Source organism: Cottoperca gobio, unplaced genomic scaffold (genome assembly GCF_900634415.1).
Source record: "Cottoperca gobio unplaced genomic scaffold, fCotGob3.1 fCotGob3_293arrow_ctg1, whole genome shotgun sequence".
NCBI classification, from domain to species: domain Eukaryota; kingdom Metazoa; phylum Chordata; class Actinopteri; order Perciformes; family Bovichtidae; genus Cottoperca; species Cottoperca gobio.
The window spans coordinates 233,197-248,304 of NW_021166902.1; the positions used below are offsets into that span (position 1 = coordinate 233,197).

Genomic DNA, 15,108 nt, shown 5'->3' on the forward strand with positions numbered 1-15,108 from the left:
AGGGTCCCTTCCCTCAAAACAGCTTTCAGTCGGTCTTCCTCAGAAAGTTCAATCATCTCCAACTCGGCCACCGCCTCGTCCGTGACTAGCGGGGCTTTCAAACAGTCCGTCTCAGCATTAAAAGGGTCGACGAGGAACGTAATCTGTGACCTTTTCAGCTGTAGATCATGCAAAGTTTTTGTGCAGGGTTTCAACCAATGTTGCACATGCCCGAGAGCCGCGGGTTGGCCACCCCTGGCCTATAACGTGTTTCTATAGCGTGTTTCTATAGCGTGTGCCTATAACGTGTTTCTATAGCATGTGTCTATAACGTGTTTCTATTCGTGTTTCTATAGCGTGTGTCTATAACGTGTTTCTATAGCATGTGCCTATAACGTGTTTCTATAACGTGTTTCTATAGCATGTGTCTATAACGTGTTTCTATAGCGTGTGTCTATAACGTGTTTCTATAGCATGTGCCTATAACGTGTTTCTATAACGTGTTTCTATAGCATGTGTCTATAACGTGTTTCTATTCGTGTTTCTATAGCGTGTGTCTATAACGTGTTTCTATAGCGTGTGTCTATAACGTGTTTCTATAGCGTGTGTCTATAACGTGTTTCTATAGCGTGTGTCTATAACGTGTTTCTATAGCATGTGCCTATAACGTGTTTCTATAACGTGTTTCTATAGCATGTGTCTATAACGTGTTTCTATTCGTGTTTCTATAGCGTGTGTCTATAACGTGTTTCTATAGCATGTGCCTATAACGTGTTTCTATAGCATGTGCCTATAACGTGTTTCTATAGCATGTGCCTATAACGTGTGTCTATTACGTGTTTCAACAATCTCTTTTTATAGCACGTTTTTTGTGGGGGGGTTTTCAGGTTTTTGGTGTTTGCAATATGTATTGAGTAGTTTAGTAGGTTAACACAGTGTCAACGGTACAAGATGAGTAGTCTTGTACTGTCTGATTGTAGAGCAGTGACCTTGAACACAACACTGCTGCGTCTCATCACTTCTTCTCTTTTAAAGCTGCTGTAAATATATCAAAGAAAGCTCTGTTTCAGTGAAATAACTTCTCTGTGCGTTTGTTAAATAGATACGAGTTTAAGGTGAAGCCGAAGAACGAGCTCGGTGCCGGTCCTCCCAGTGAACCCGTGTCCTTCAACACTGAGTCGGGTACAGGAACTTTTAACTAAAAGATAAAGTAATTAAAGCTCAAACGAAGCAGCTACAGTCTAATTGTAGAAAGAAATCCTACTATTAATATTTAATTATAATCTTTTAACAAAGTAGTTTCAAGATTGTTTCCTTTGTTTGCTTCATCAGCCGACCCTCGAGTGAGCGAGAACGTCTCAGGTATGATTAAATAATAATACATTTACATATAATATTGATATTAATAATAATAAATAACCTCAGATCTCTACATGATCCCGATCATTTAATAATGTAGGGAAAGATGCAATCTGGACTCAGTTCCCCTTCAAGACGGACTCGTACTCCGACTGTCATGGGAAACAATACGTGAAGAGGACGTGGTACCGCAAGTTCGTCGGGGTCCAGCTGTGCAACTCGCTCAGGTACAAGATCTACCTGAGCGACTCGCTCAATGGTGAGGAACTCTACCTGAGAAACATCTACCTGAAACATTTACCTGAAATATTTACCTGAAACATTTACCTGAAACATTTACCTGAGAAACATCTACCTGAAACATTTACCTGAGAAACATTTACCTGAGAAACATTTACCTGAAAAATGTACCTGAGAAAGATTTGCCTGAGCAACATCTACCTGTTGTTGCACTTCAAACTGGCTATTTGAAGACAGTGTTCACTTATACGATTGTACCTATTTGAAGATATTGTACTTACAAGATTCTTGCTGTTCGGAGTTGTATCTCCATGATTGTTTGCACCTTTTGTACGTCACTTTGGACAAAAGCGTCAGCTAAATGAACTGTAATGTAATAATGTAATGAAAGATTTACCTGAGAAAGATTTACCTGAAACATCTAACTGAGAAACATTTACCTGAAACATTTACCTGAGAAACATTTACCTGAAACATTTACCTGAGAAACATTTACCTGAAACATTTACCTGAGAAACATTTACCTGAGAAACATTTACCTGAAACATTTACCTGTGAAATATTTATCTGAGAAACATCTACCTGAGAAACATTTACCTGAAACATTTACCTGAGAAATATTTATCTGAGAAACATCTACCTGAGAAACATTTACCTGAAACATTTACCTGAGAAACATTTACCTGAGAAAAATCTACCTGAAACATTTACCTGAAATATTTACCTGAGAAACATTTACCTGAGAAACATTTACCTGAAACATTTACCTGACAAACATTTACCTGAAACATTTACCTGTGAAATATTTATCTGAGAAACATCTACCTGAGAAACATTTACCTGAGAAACATTTACCTGAGAAAAATCTACCTGAAACATTTACCTGAGAAACATTTACCTGAAACATTTACCTGTGAAATATTTATCTGAGAAACATCTACCTGAGAAACATTTACCTGAAACATTTACCTGAGAAACATTTACCTGAGAAAAATCTACCTGAAACATTTACCTGAAATATTTACCTGAGAAACATTTACCTGAGAAACATTTACCTGAAACATTTACCTGTTTCAGGTAAATTTTACAACATCGGGGATCAGACTGGCTTCGGGGAGGATCACTGTCAGTTCGTAGATTCTTTCCTGGATGGAAGAACGGGCCGGCAGCTGCGAGCGGACCAGCTCCTCTCCAGATCTGGTAAAACCTTATTTTATATTTTTCAGATACTTTTTAAATATCAATTTTTAGACATTTTTTACATATAATTTGACCAATCTTTAAAAACCTTTTCCCCTGGTCCGGTTTCCCTCCAGTAAAACCTTTATTTCGTACAACCTTTTGAAACCATCGATATAAAGTTTTCCTCTGTTACGGCCACGGTCAATGCCGTCTGCCTCATTAGGGGGGTATTCTGTGTATGCATGCCCCTTTGTTTCCCTATTATTTATGGTAATTAGGATGTGTGGTCCCCGGTCCCTGATTGGCCGCAGCGCTGTTCACCTACTCCCACCTGGCGAAGACAGGGATGTTGATTGGAGGGAACCTGTTCCGGTTCTCTAATCCGAGGCGCACCGTGGGGGCCAGAAGCTACAACTGCCTGGCCAGCTCGACAGTTGAGGCTGGTGTTGTCAGCCACCCATGTACCCTTGTGTTTGCTTCTGAGACTCGAACATATTGCAAATTGCATATTGCATATTGTATATTGCACATGTATCTTGTACTAGTTATTCAAAACCCTTAGAGCAGTGGTGGGGAACCTTTTTCCTAACAAGGGCCATTTTATTTTTTACAACATCCTTCGAGGGCCATACTAATTATTGAACTCATAACCTCTGCAATTTTTTTTAAGACACAGCCCATTCATTTCACTTTTCTTTCATGCTGTTGAAAAAAGCAACTTTTTTATCCATGTATCTTTCTGTTTTATCAGAAAACAATCCTTTATTAGTCCCACAACGGGAAATGTATCTTGTCACAGCAAAAGAATATATGAAGTAAAAAGGCAGTACACAATAATTAAATAGAATAAAAAATTATATAAGTACCAAGTGATATAAATAAAGTGAACATTGCACATGGCAGTGATAACTGCACAGCAGTGGTGGAATAGTCTGTTCTTGGTGTGGTGATCTACCTCTCTATCTCTCCATGTTTTTAACCCTAACCCGTACGCTCTGGAGAGAGCTGCTTGTTGGGCCAAATTCCGCCGAAGAGCATTAACTTTATCCAAACGCACTCATCCTTTCAGCTCGTGCAGTTTGACATGTTTCGTATTTCACCGTAAGCGCGTCCGCACAAACTAGACACACTGGCCTTTTACTTCCACAAAGAAATAATCGTTCGTCCATTTCTCCTGGAAAGTACGACATTCCGCATCCACCTTTCTCTTGTTTACACTCGCCATGATGCGTTCGCTGACGCCAATGTCTCGTTTAATATTGAAGTTTTTTGACCACGTGATGACATGTTCCACTCGTGTTGTGTTCAAGGACCCTGAACAGGAAAAACAGGAAAAACAATCAATCGCCCGTCTATTGCTGTCTAGATTTTATTTTATTTTTTTCTAGTGGATTTTTTTGCGTGTGTTTATGAATTAGCTCGAGGGCCAGATCAAATGGTATTTGCTGAACAAGCTGTTCAGAGTTCTTTGTTAGGCGCGCTAGGTGCTCCTGTGCTGTTTATACGTTTTATGTGTTTTGTGTGTATCAACTTTTCTCCCTGAGATTGTTTGAGTGTTGTTTAGGTTGGGGTTTATTTTCATTTGGCTGTGATGCCTTATTGCTCTCTTGTTAAGAGCCCTCCTTTTGTTCTATTGATTTCTTTAACGCATAGTGTTTGTCAATTGTTCCAAATAATATTAATAAATATGTTTGTTAACCATCACCATCTGGTTTTATTTTATTCTCTTTTCCCTTCACGAGCCGGGTCGTAACATCCTCACATGTTGTTTCTCCAGGTTTCTACCGAGCTGTGCGTCAGGAGCCCGTGCACTTCGGACAGATTGGCGGACACTCCCACGTTAACTACGTCTCATGGTACGAATGCGGGACGCCGATCCCCGGGAAATGGTGAACAGACCCAAGTTTGTCGCAGAAGAAGAGCGGCGCCGGGTTCTTCCCCACCGGAGCTGCAGAAACACTACAGGATGTCAGGGAAACTGTACCGAGAGGCCATCTTTGAATATATCAAACCTGAGGAGGATACTCTGCAGATATATTTTATTTTGTGTAAATGAATGGGAAGCTGGCTCCCTGGAATACTATTTTCATAACTTATTTATCAAAAGTTTTTTTTCTCGCAGATTTTCGACTTTAATCTCTGAGATTCTGAGATTTTTCTCTGAATATTATCGTCTTCCTACGTAAGTATTTTGTCGTACATTAGCCTAGCCGCTGACAACAAAGTGTAAAAAAGTACATTTCTTAGATTCAGACTGAAAACGCTCCAAGCTAACGTTAGCTTTAGCAGGAGATACTTTGTTATTCTCTGCACAATGTTTAATGTGTAACTTTACATTAGTGTAACAATCGTGTCCGGAGGCTTCTGCAGTTTGCACATCAGAAATGTTTTTATACTTTGTGTTTATGGATAGAACGTTTTAATTTCTGCAGATGTATCTCCACTTTCTTCTTCTACTGAACTATAATGTTCCTCTTCCTGTTGCCTCACGCTAAAGCAGCGGGAAGCTAACGGTGGCTAGGACTTTAAACATCTTTTAAACTTTCTCTATTTTATCGACCAAACCTAGAAATTACATTACAGGTAATTTAGCAGACGCTCTTATCCAGACTCTCAGTTAACTCACTACGGGGACAGACCTGCAGCAGCTCAGGGTGAAGGTAGTCAGGGACTCAATGGTGCAGCTCTGGTGTTGAACTCACAACCTTCTGGTGTTCTGTGTGGAAGCCAAACCACTAGGCTATCACCACCCTGAAATAAGTTCCAAAGCTGGTGGAGCGGTGTAATATACAAATGTCTGATTTTCCCTGAGATAAAAGTCGTAAATTTAGGATATATAAATTTTCTCCTGTTTTTTCTCACTTTAAATTCGGAGAATATCCAAGTTTTTTCTTTTAAATTAACAATTTAAATATTCCCTGGCTCCACTTAAAAAAAAAAGAAAGTTTTACTTACAATGGCCGCTGTCGTACAAATCGAATTTATGGAAGAAGAAAACAATGTACATTGTTTATATATTTCCCGCACAACTAAAGCTGCGTTAGCACGGACTAATGGTTTGTTGGTTCCATTGCTATCTGGCTAACTAGCCGCCAAACTATGTTACACAAAATTGATCACGCTGCAACTTTACGGTAGAAAACAGTACACCATAAAGTTTTTTAAATTATAAAGTATTCTGTGTTTCCAGGATGGAAAGCGAGCTATGTGGTACAATGGCTCATAATATGTAAAATATCTTAATATTATCAAAATTATTCTTATTTGAGGGCTGGGAGCATAATTGTTGCATTTTAAAGCATGTTAGCGAGGAATTTTTGAAAATACAAATTAATTAAATGTTAGGAAATGCACTGATTAGAGCTACAAGCTAATTGTGCTTTATTGTCTATGGTTGCCGTTAATTTCCCGTCCTGCCACAGCAGAAAGGTTTTATTGTGGCGGGGCATCTTGTGTTTGCTGAACATAACGCAGTGAACTGTGCCTTTAACTTTCCGTTATTATAAAACAGAACAGTGCTCTGTAAAGATTGTATGTTACCGTGATGCTGTTGATGTTTTTATACATTTTGATTTTCAACAATAAAGTGATCCGTTTAAAAAAAAAGAAATGTCTTTATTTAACCTCCATGTATATATATATATATATATATATATATATATATATATATATCAGTGCTTATAGAAAGTCATCATATCCCTTTGACATAGTTACTTTATTTGTCATACAACCTGAAATCAAAACCCATTAAAAAAACAAGACAAATGTAGCCTTGCAACATCAAACTAATTCATCAAATCAGTCCCCTGATGTAATACTTTGTAGAGACACCTTTTGCTGCAATTACAGCCATCAATCTATTTGGATGTGTCTCTACTAGCTCTGTTCACCTAGATCGGGGAGTATTTGCACATTCTTTCTTGCAGAATTGTTCGAGTTCAGTTAAATTCTGTGGTGAGCGGCGATGGACGGCTCTCTTCAGGTCCATCCACAGATGTTCTATCAGATTAGAGTCAGGGCTCTGACTTGGCCACTCAAGGACATTCACCTTCCTGTCCTTAAGCCGCTGTGTTGTTCTTTTGGCGATGTGTTTAGGATCGTTGTCGTGTTGGACCATCATGCTTCACAGTAGGTGTGCTGTGTTTTGGGTGCTGTGTTCGGTTTTCACCAAACATAGCGTTTGGAGTTCAGTCCAAAAAGTTCACCTTAGTCTCATCTGACCATAGAACCTTTTCCACTTGGCAACAGAGTCTTCCAGGTGTGTTTTTGCACAAACGAGACTGAGTGTGGCACCTTTTCAGAAAAGGCTTCTTTCTTGCCACCCTGCCATAAAGGCCAGCTTTGTTGTCACATGCACAGACCAGTCCCAGACATAAACACTTGTAAGTCCTTCAAAGTTGAAGCCTGGTGTTTGATCTGGAAGTTTATAATGGTATAATCTCTCTCTCTCTCTCTCTCTCTCTCTCTATATATATATATATATATATATATACGGTAGGGGCTGATCACGCTGTTACGGTAAGCGCGTCATTTCCGGTTGTTAATGTTTCTGTGTTGCTGGTAACATACTTCGGCAGCTCTAGCTTGACCCAGTTAATGTTGTTATATTCTTAATCACATCGGCTAATAATGAGCGGCTCCGCACCATGGCTAGTCAGCGGTTAGCAAATGTAGCTGTTAGCAAGCCCCCTATAGTCGGTGCGGGCCGACCAGTGGTATCACCTGTTAGCCTGTCCCCCGGCGGGGCCCGAGCAGCCAGGAGACTGGGTGACTGTCCGAAAGAAGTGTTATCAGAAGCCCACGATTCACCACCAACCGCTTGCTGTTTCTAACAGGTTCTCCCCACTCAGTGACACACCAGCTGAGAAGCCAACTCTGGTTATCGGTAGCTCAATTTTGAGATACGTTCATTTTGAGACACCAGCGACGACAGTCACGTGCATTCCTGGTGCCAGAGCGGGCGACATAGAAGCACATTTGAAACTGCTGGCTAAGGCTAAACGTAAATACAGTAAGATTGTTATTCACGTCGGCGGTAATGACACGCGATTGCGTCAATCGGAGTGTACTAAAGTTAATGTGGAGTCGGTGTGTACATTTGCAAAAACAATGTCGGACTCCGTAGTTTTCTCTGGTCCTCTGCCAAATCTTTTGAACGATGACATGTTTAGCCGCATGTCATCATTCCGTCGCATTCCGTCGCTGGCTCTCACGGTGGTGTCCAGATAATAATGTGGGCTTCGTAGACAATTGGCGGACTTTCTGGGGAAGACCTGGTATACATCCTACTTTGGCTGGAGCAGATCTCATATCCAATAATATTACAAAGTTTATTAGTGGACCTAATCCATGACAACCCAGAGTTGAGACCAGGACAAAGAGTTGCAGTCTTACACACTTCTCTGTGCTTTTTTCCGGGCAGTCACCCTCTCAAATCCCCATAGTGACTGTGTCTGCCCCACGACTCTCTTGTGGAGATTTGCCTCTGAGTTTCAAACCTGAACCTGAGCCGTCACTTCATCAGCCCCCCGACCCGTGATGACAGAGCAGAACCAGCACCAGAGGAGGTCTGACTGTCGTTTCTCTGGCTGTAATTATGTTGCTGCCTGCGGCTCCGGCCCGTAAAGATCTGACGACACAAACATCTCCGAGCAGAGAATCTTTACGGGCCGGAGAATTTGTTCAAAAAGCTCTTTTTAAATATAATTGTGGGTCCCTGCGGGCCCCCGGGGGCCTCACGTGAGCCCGCTGTGTTTTAATACCACAGTTAAAGAGCCGGCTCTGCTATCACTTAGCAGCTAAACCTGCAGAGTTATGTAACACGTTCTTCTTTTGCTGCTTTATTGTTCTTCTACTACTTTATCTGAGTAAAGATACAACTAATTGTATCATCAAAATTAATTACCAAAAGGAAAAGTACTCTTTCTGCAGAATATTGAGTTTTTATTTTGTTCACTATTGGGTAGATTAAAGTACTTCATCATATAAACATGTTTTTATATGTTACAAGTAAAGCAGTATTTTACTGTATAGTATCAGTACTTTTACTGTAACAGTATTTTACTGTGTAGTATCTGAACACTTCCATGACTGACAGTTGAATTTGAACATGTATGTGAAGTGTAAACAACCTTGTACACCAGGGTCCATGTATAAAACAGACGTTTTAGGAACATAAACAGAGCCAGAGAGATCTTCGTCCTGTAAAACAGATGAAATAAAGACCAAACTTTGAGACATTGTCATGAAGACAAACTACATTTACCAGAGTCTTTGATGTTGAGAAACTTTCTGTGACTTCCTGACATCGGCTGGCAGCCTGAAACTGGATCTTTGTGAGGACCAATCAGCTGTAAGGACTCTGAGTGTAAACAGGTGAAACAAAGACTTAATTCAAGGCCACGCTGTCATTGGTCACATGTCAGCCGCCGGCCAACCGGCTTCAAGAGTCTAAAACATGTGTTTCAGTTTGAGAGACAAAGACAAACGAGGTGGTGGCCTGTTGGTGAGAAGACAGATCTTAGGTTCTACAACAAAATGCAATGCTCGGCTATTAAGAAATACTTCACTGATAACAAAATGCACTACCAATAAAATGCAAAAACCTAAATGCGATGGTTAAAACACACTCCATTGAAAAAAATAACATGTTCTGATTTAAAACATTTTTTAACACCAATTAGGTTAATGAAGTGCACAACCGATTTTTAAACTGGTTTAAAAATAAAAAAGTTCCACCGATTTACAAAAGCACCAATTTTATTGAACAAAACTAGACTATATGCTACACATTTAATCAACAAACAGTACCACGTAAAAACACGCTCCGCAGATAAAACAAGGTACAGATTGAAAACATGGCGTCAAAATATCCTTCGGCCATCAAAAAGATCCCAAAAGAAATCCCGACTATAATGACACGTCCGAATATAAAAACACGCTCAGACTCCAGCACTGAAAACATCGCTCAGTAGATGTTTTTCATCTTTCTTTAGAGGAATATTAACGGTAACATTTAAATATAAATTCAAAGATTTCAGGTAATTTTCCTGAAAACAGTGCAGGTGCTCCACCAAAATATGTGTCCGAAAATGCAAAACCCAGAAATATTATTGTGCAAATTTAAGAAGAATTGGTCGAGTTTTTCCAACAATCCAGATCCAAACCTTAATGCAAACATCAGATCTTATTCAGAGACACTTAATCTCTAAATCTCTGGCCTTTAGAAGCTAAATGCAAAAGTTCTGCTGACGCAATTTCGTGCCCCTGAAGGCACCGAGCGGCAGATTCAGTAAATATCTCTTATCGTCGTGGAAACACTGAAGTGTTTGCTCTGAGGTGTAGAGAAGTGAAAGTACCTGAAGTATACAAGAGACACAGACTCAAGGAGATTCGTCTCTCTGCCACAGTTTTGTGTCTCGTGGATATTCTTTGTCTGTTTGTCCGACAGTAAGCGTTAGCAGGGTTCAGACAGGTTCTGGTCTGGGCCCGGTAGGTTCTGTAATCTGGACTCGGAGACGTGTTGTTGTCTCTTTATTTTCAGGGACAGTTCCTCTTTTCATCACTCGGCTCTGCACATGTTTCAAATTTACTGCTCTCATCGCCGTCATTAAAGAGTAAATTAGATTGCGGCTCAGAACTTTCTGCAGCCAGGGGGGCCTTTGACGAGCGAGGCCTCATCCAAACCGCCACCGCACTGCCTGCTGGAGAACGCCGCCACTGATTGGTTGTGGCAGCTCTGAGCCGCAGAGCTGATTGGCTAAGTTCAGAGTCGGGACACACGGGAACATGCAGGAAGATTCTGCTCACCAACAAACAAACACATTAATTAGTGTAAACAGGCAGCTGGGGTGAGGAAATATCGCAGAGCAGATCCTCCTCCAGCAGGTCCTCCTCCAGCAGATCAGCAGGTCCTCCTCCAGCAGATCCTCCTGCAGCAGGTCCTCCTCCAGTAGATCAGCAGGTCCTCCTCCAGCAGATCAGCATGTCCTCCTCCAGCAGATCCTCCTCCAGCAGGTCCTCTTCCAGTAGATCAGCAGGTCCTCCTCCAGCAGATCAGCAGGTCCTCCTCCAGCAGATCAGCAGATCCTCCTCCAGCAGGTCCTCCTCCAGCAGATCAGCAGGTCCTCCTCCAGCAGGTCCTCCTCCAGCAGATCAGCAGATCCTCCTCCAGCAGGTCCTCCTCCAGCAGGTCCTCCTCCAGTAGATCAGCAGGTCCTCCTCCAGCAGGTCCTCCTCCAGCAGATCCTCCTCCAGTAGATCCTCCTCCAGCAGATCAGCAGATCCTTCTCCAGCAGATCCTTCTCCAGCAGATCCTCCTCCAGCAGATCAGCCGGTCCTCCTCCAACAGGTCCTCCTCCAGCAGATCCTCCTCCAGCAGGTCCTCCTCCAGCAAATCCTCCTCCAGCAGATCCTCTTCCAGCAGGGCCTCCTCCAGCAGATCCTCTTCCAGCAAATCCTCCTCCAGCAGATCCTCCTCCAGCAGGTCCTCCTCCAGCAGATCCTCCCTGAGAACTCTTCGACCTCCAACGTCTGCTGCTTTATCAGGAAGTGAATTTTCAGCATCAAAACATAGTCATAAATCAGTAAAACTTGAAACTCGTATTGATTTCACTCAGCGTGACTTTGTTTCTGATGTCCATCCAGAATAAATGTCCTGAAATACATTTAGATAAAATTATTTCAGACTTATTGTTGAAATGTTACGACTTAATTCTCGATGTTTGTGTTTCAGGTTTGAAGCTCCAACTAAATACTGTTGCATGCTGGGAAATTAGCCCCTAGAGGAGAAAGACGGTAAAGAAATGTGAGACGGCTGAAAACAACATGTCTTCATTCAGAAACAGTTTTAATGTTTGAGATCTGAACATGTGACATGTTGCTGCAGCCTCAGGACATTGTGGAGGAACCCCCCCCCCTCTAACTCCACATCTGCTTTCCGTCAGAGCTCTTAATCTGCTCCAGACTCCACATGCTGTCCCCAACCGCCCCGCTTCCTCACCCCCGCGGAGGAAACAAACCTCCAGCAGCAGAGTTCAGTATGTTCTGTCAGGTGGACATTTATACAGAATAATAATGAGTTACATAACAACAATAAAGAGTTTTATATGTAAACATTACACCTCACAGTAGAACAAACGCTTCAAAGACAACATGTTGTTTAAATTCTCTGAACAGAGACTCAAACAGAAATGAACCTGGTGCAGGACTGTAGGTGAAGTTTTACACGCTGTAGTCTGAGGGAAGGTAAATTATAACATTATCGTGATGTGTTCAATGTCATCTTGTAAACTTTAATGAATCCAGATGTTTGAAGATGTTTTCACAGAAATATAAAATAGAAATGAGATGAATTATGAGCTGTTTAACTTCCTGACATGAGCTCTGAGCATTAAAGCAAAGAACATATTTAAATAAAAACACAACAATTTATTTCCTAATCTTTTGAATGGTGTGTTTTTATGTCAATAACATCTATAGATAGAGTTACAAAGTAAAGAACATTTAGTATTTCCTCTGATTCTCATCCCTCCTGAGAGCCCAGGCCTCCGTACTTTGCTCTTCTTCTTTTCTGGCTGTCAGCATTATTTGCGTTGCTGCAGTAACGGCGTGTTTTCCTGCCGGATGATTTGTGACGGGGAATCTCTCTCTACTGTTTCCTGACTCGACATAACAAGCAGCTTTTTCCTCGTTAGAGACAAAACACAGTTTAAGCCAAGTTTCTGTTTTTAGCAGGATGACCTCAGCTCACCACCGCGCTGCGTCTTTAAAATAATACAAGTCAAGTTTGTGCTGCTGATTAAATGTCATTAGTTGTAGAAGCTGGTGTGACGCAGCTGCAGCTTCACAGAATCCATCACTTCCTGTCATACTGTGGGACAGCGAGTCAGTTAGGAAGGATATTAAACCTTAAGAGTTAAAGAGTTATACAGTTACAGAGTGTAATTGTATCTCAATAACTAACTCTGTATTCTGGCTCTTACTTGATTGAAGTGTTCAGATGTGATTATTTCCCACCAGGGAGGAACTCCCAGCTAACATGAGTCATGAACTGGCTCCATTGAAGGGAAACATTGGTATTTTCCCATGTTTTTGTATGGAACTGATTAATGGGGAGCAGTTTTTAAAGTAGGTCCAGTATTGAAAGAGAGCACTGCAGCATCCTTCATCTACGTTCTCTGAAGGTCTGTGGGAGACGCTGAAGTCACAGTTTCTGGTGTTCAGTGTTTCGTGCCTCAAAGATTATCAGGGCTGAATATTTAGAGTGAGATCGGCGAGAGATCAGAGTGAGATCGGAGAGGGATCGGAGAGAGAGATGAGAGATCAGAGAGGGATCAGAGAGATCGGAGAGGGATTAGAGAGATCGGAGAGAGATCAGAGTGAGATCGGAGAGGGATCGGGGAGAGAGATCGGAGAGGGATCAGAGAGAGATCGGAGAGGCATCAGAGAGAGATCGGAGAGAGATCGGAGTGAGATCAAAGAGAGATCAGAGAGAGATCGGAGTGAGATCTGAGAGACATCGGAGAGACATCGGAGTTCCTGTCAGTCACTTCAGCAGCAGGTTCACAGTCTGTATGTTCAGCAGCAGGTTCACGGTCTGTATGTGATCAATGGACGTGCTCACTGGGACGTCACCCTACACTTTGTGGACTACGGTTTGAAGCCTTGGTCTTGGTTTTTGTACTTCGGCATCTTGTTTTGGCCTTCATCAATCTTGCTTTGCCAGTTGCCATCTTATTTTTTGGCCCTTGCCATCAATTAACTTTGATGAAGTGAAAACACAAACTGTGAGTTAAAGTTGAAGCTTCATCATCTATTTTATTCTGATAGGATCAAAAGCTACTGAATGAACATCATTAGTGGTCTAGTGGTACGGCTTCCTAACAGAACACCAGAAGGTTGTGAGTTCAACACCAGAGCTGCACCATTGAGCCCCTGAGCACCTTCACCCTGAGCTGCTCAGAAAGACTGTCTGTAGTGAGTTCACTGTGAGTCTGGATAAGAGTCTGCTGAATTACCTGTAATGTAATCTGTTGAAGAAGATGTGACAGACTGAGAACACTCTCTTTATTTGTCCTGCTCATGTTGGAAACAGGATTATTGATCTTTCACAGCTGCAGCCAGTTAAAGTCCAATTCCACCATTTTCTTGTTTTCAGCATTTGTTAACTCTTGGTCTCATTAACAGGATGTTTCCCGTCGCTCTGCAGGAAGTTAATCAACAACGCTGTAATGCAAATGTTAACCAACACACATGGATGGTTCTGTTTTCTCAGTAAACTCTTTGGACAAAACATGTTTCACTAGTTTCTGACAAACATTTAAACAGTTTGAGTTTTAAACATCGTTATTGGACACAGTTCATCTTTATTAACTTTCTCTGCTGGATGTTGAAACAGTGTTTCTGGAGTTTGGACGCCCCCCAGTGGCTCAGTGGCTCCACTTTAAACTGGTTTAAACATTTCTAATACATATATTATATGTACGTATAATATATAACATATACATAAATATATTATACATATGTATGTATATTTTATATATTATACATATAATATACATATATTTGTATAATATATGTATAATATATAACATACATATATTATATATATTTATGTAATATATCATATATACATATATTATATATATATAATAATATATGTATATAACATACATACATATATTATATATAATATATAACATGAATACATATATTATATATATTTATGTATATGTTATATATTATATATACACATATTATATATATATATATATATATATATATATATATATATATATATATATATATAATATATGTACACCAGGAAGAGCTGCAGTTTGGCTTCATGTGATGAAACCTCTCAAATATTAACCTGCAGTCCGTGTCGCTGCACCGCAAGCTCAAACTTTTTTCTATACTATGTACTGTATATACTTATACTTATATAAGTATAAGTATATACTAATATATACTTGTACTATATACTCATACTATGTACTATATATACTTATACTATATAATATATACCTATATATACTTGTACTATATACTCATACTATGTACTATATACTTATACTTATATTCAAACAGCAGCTTTAATCCTCTCAAGGCAGATTTCAACTTTAAAATGAACTCTGAGTTTATCTGTGGGACCCTGACCCCACCCCCCCGAGAGACATTTAAACCACTCAAGCATTACTTTAAGAAATAATCAGATTTGTGTTTGTTGTAGTTTTGGACTATGAACCCTGAGCGAGGGGGGTGGGGGTGGGGGGGGGGGGGGGGTATGTGTGTGTGCCAGAGCGATGTGTGTGTGTCATAGCGAGGGGGTAGCTCTTAGTCTGCATC

The 15,108-nt window shown here is 40.7% G+C and overlaps 1 protein-coding gene across 3 annotated transcripts in view; it reads left to right on the forward strand.

Annotated features, from left to right (window-relative positions):
- The window catches only part of LOC115005363 (target of Nesh-SH3-like), a 31,507-nt gene extending 25,147 nt beyond the window's left edge, over window positions 1–6,360 (forward strand). For all 3 annotated transcript variants that reach the window (XM_029427143.1, XM_029427144.1, XM_029427145.1), the window contains 5 exons: window positions 1,082–1,161; window positions 1,312–1,341; window positions 1,439–1,597; window positions 2,656–2,778; window positions 4,538–6,360. In XM_029427143.1, the coding sequence (XP_029283003.1) occupies window positions 1,082–1,161; window positions 1,312–1,341; window positions 1,439–1,597; window positions 2,656–2,778; window positions 4,538–4,653 (508 nt within the window). In that variant the 3' untranslated portion in view covers window positions 4,654–6,360. The remainder of the gene's footprint in view (window positions 1–1,081; window positions 1,162–1,311; window positions 1,342–1,438; window positions 1,598–2,655; window positions 2,779–4,537) is intronic.
- Window positions 6,361–15,108: the final 8,748 nt, after the last annotated feature.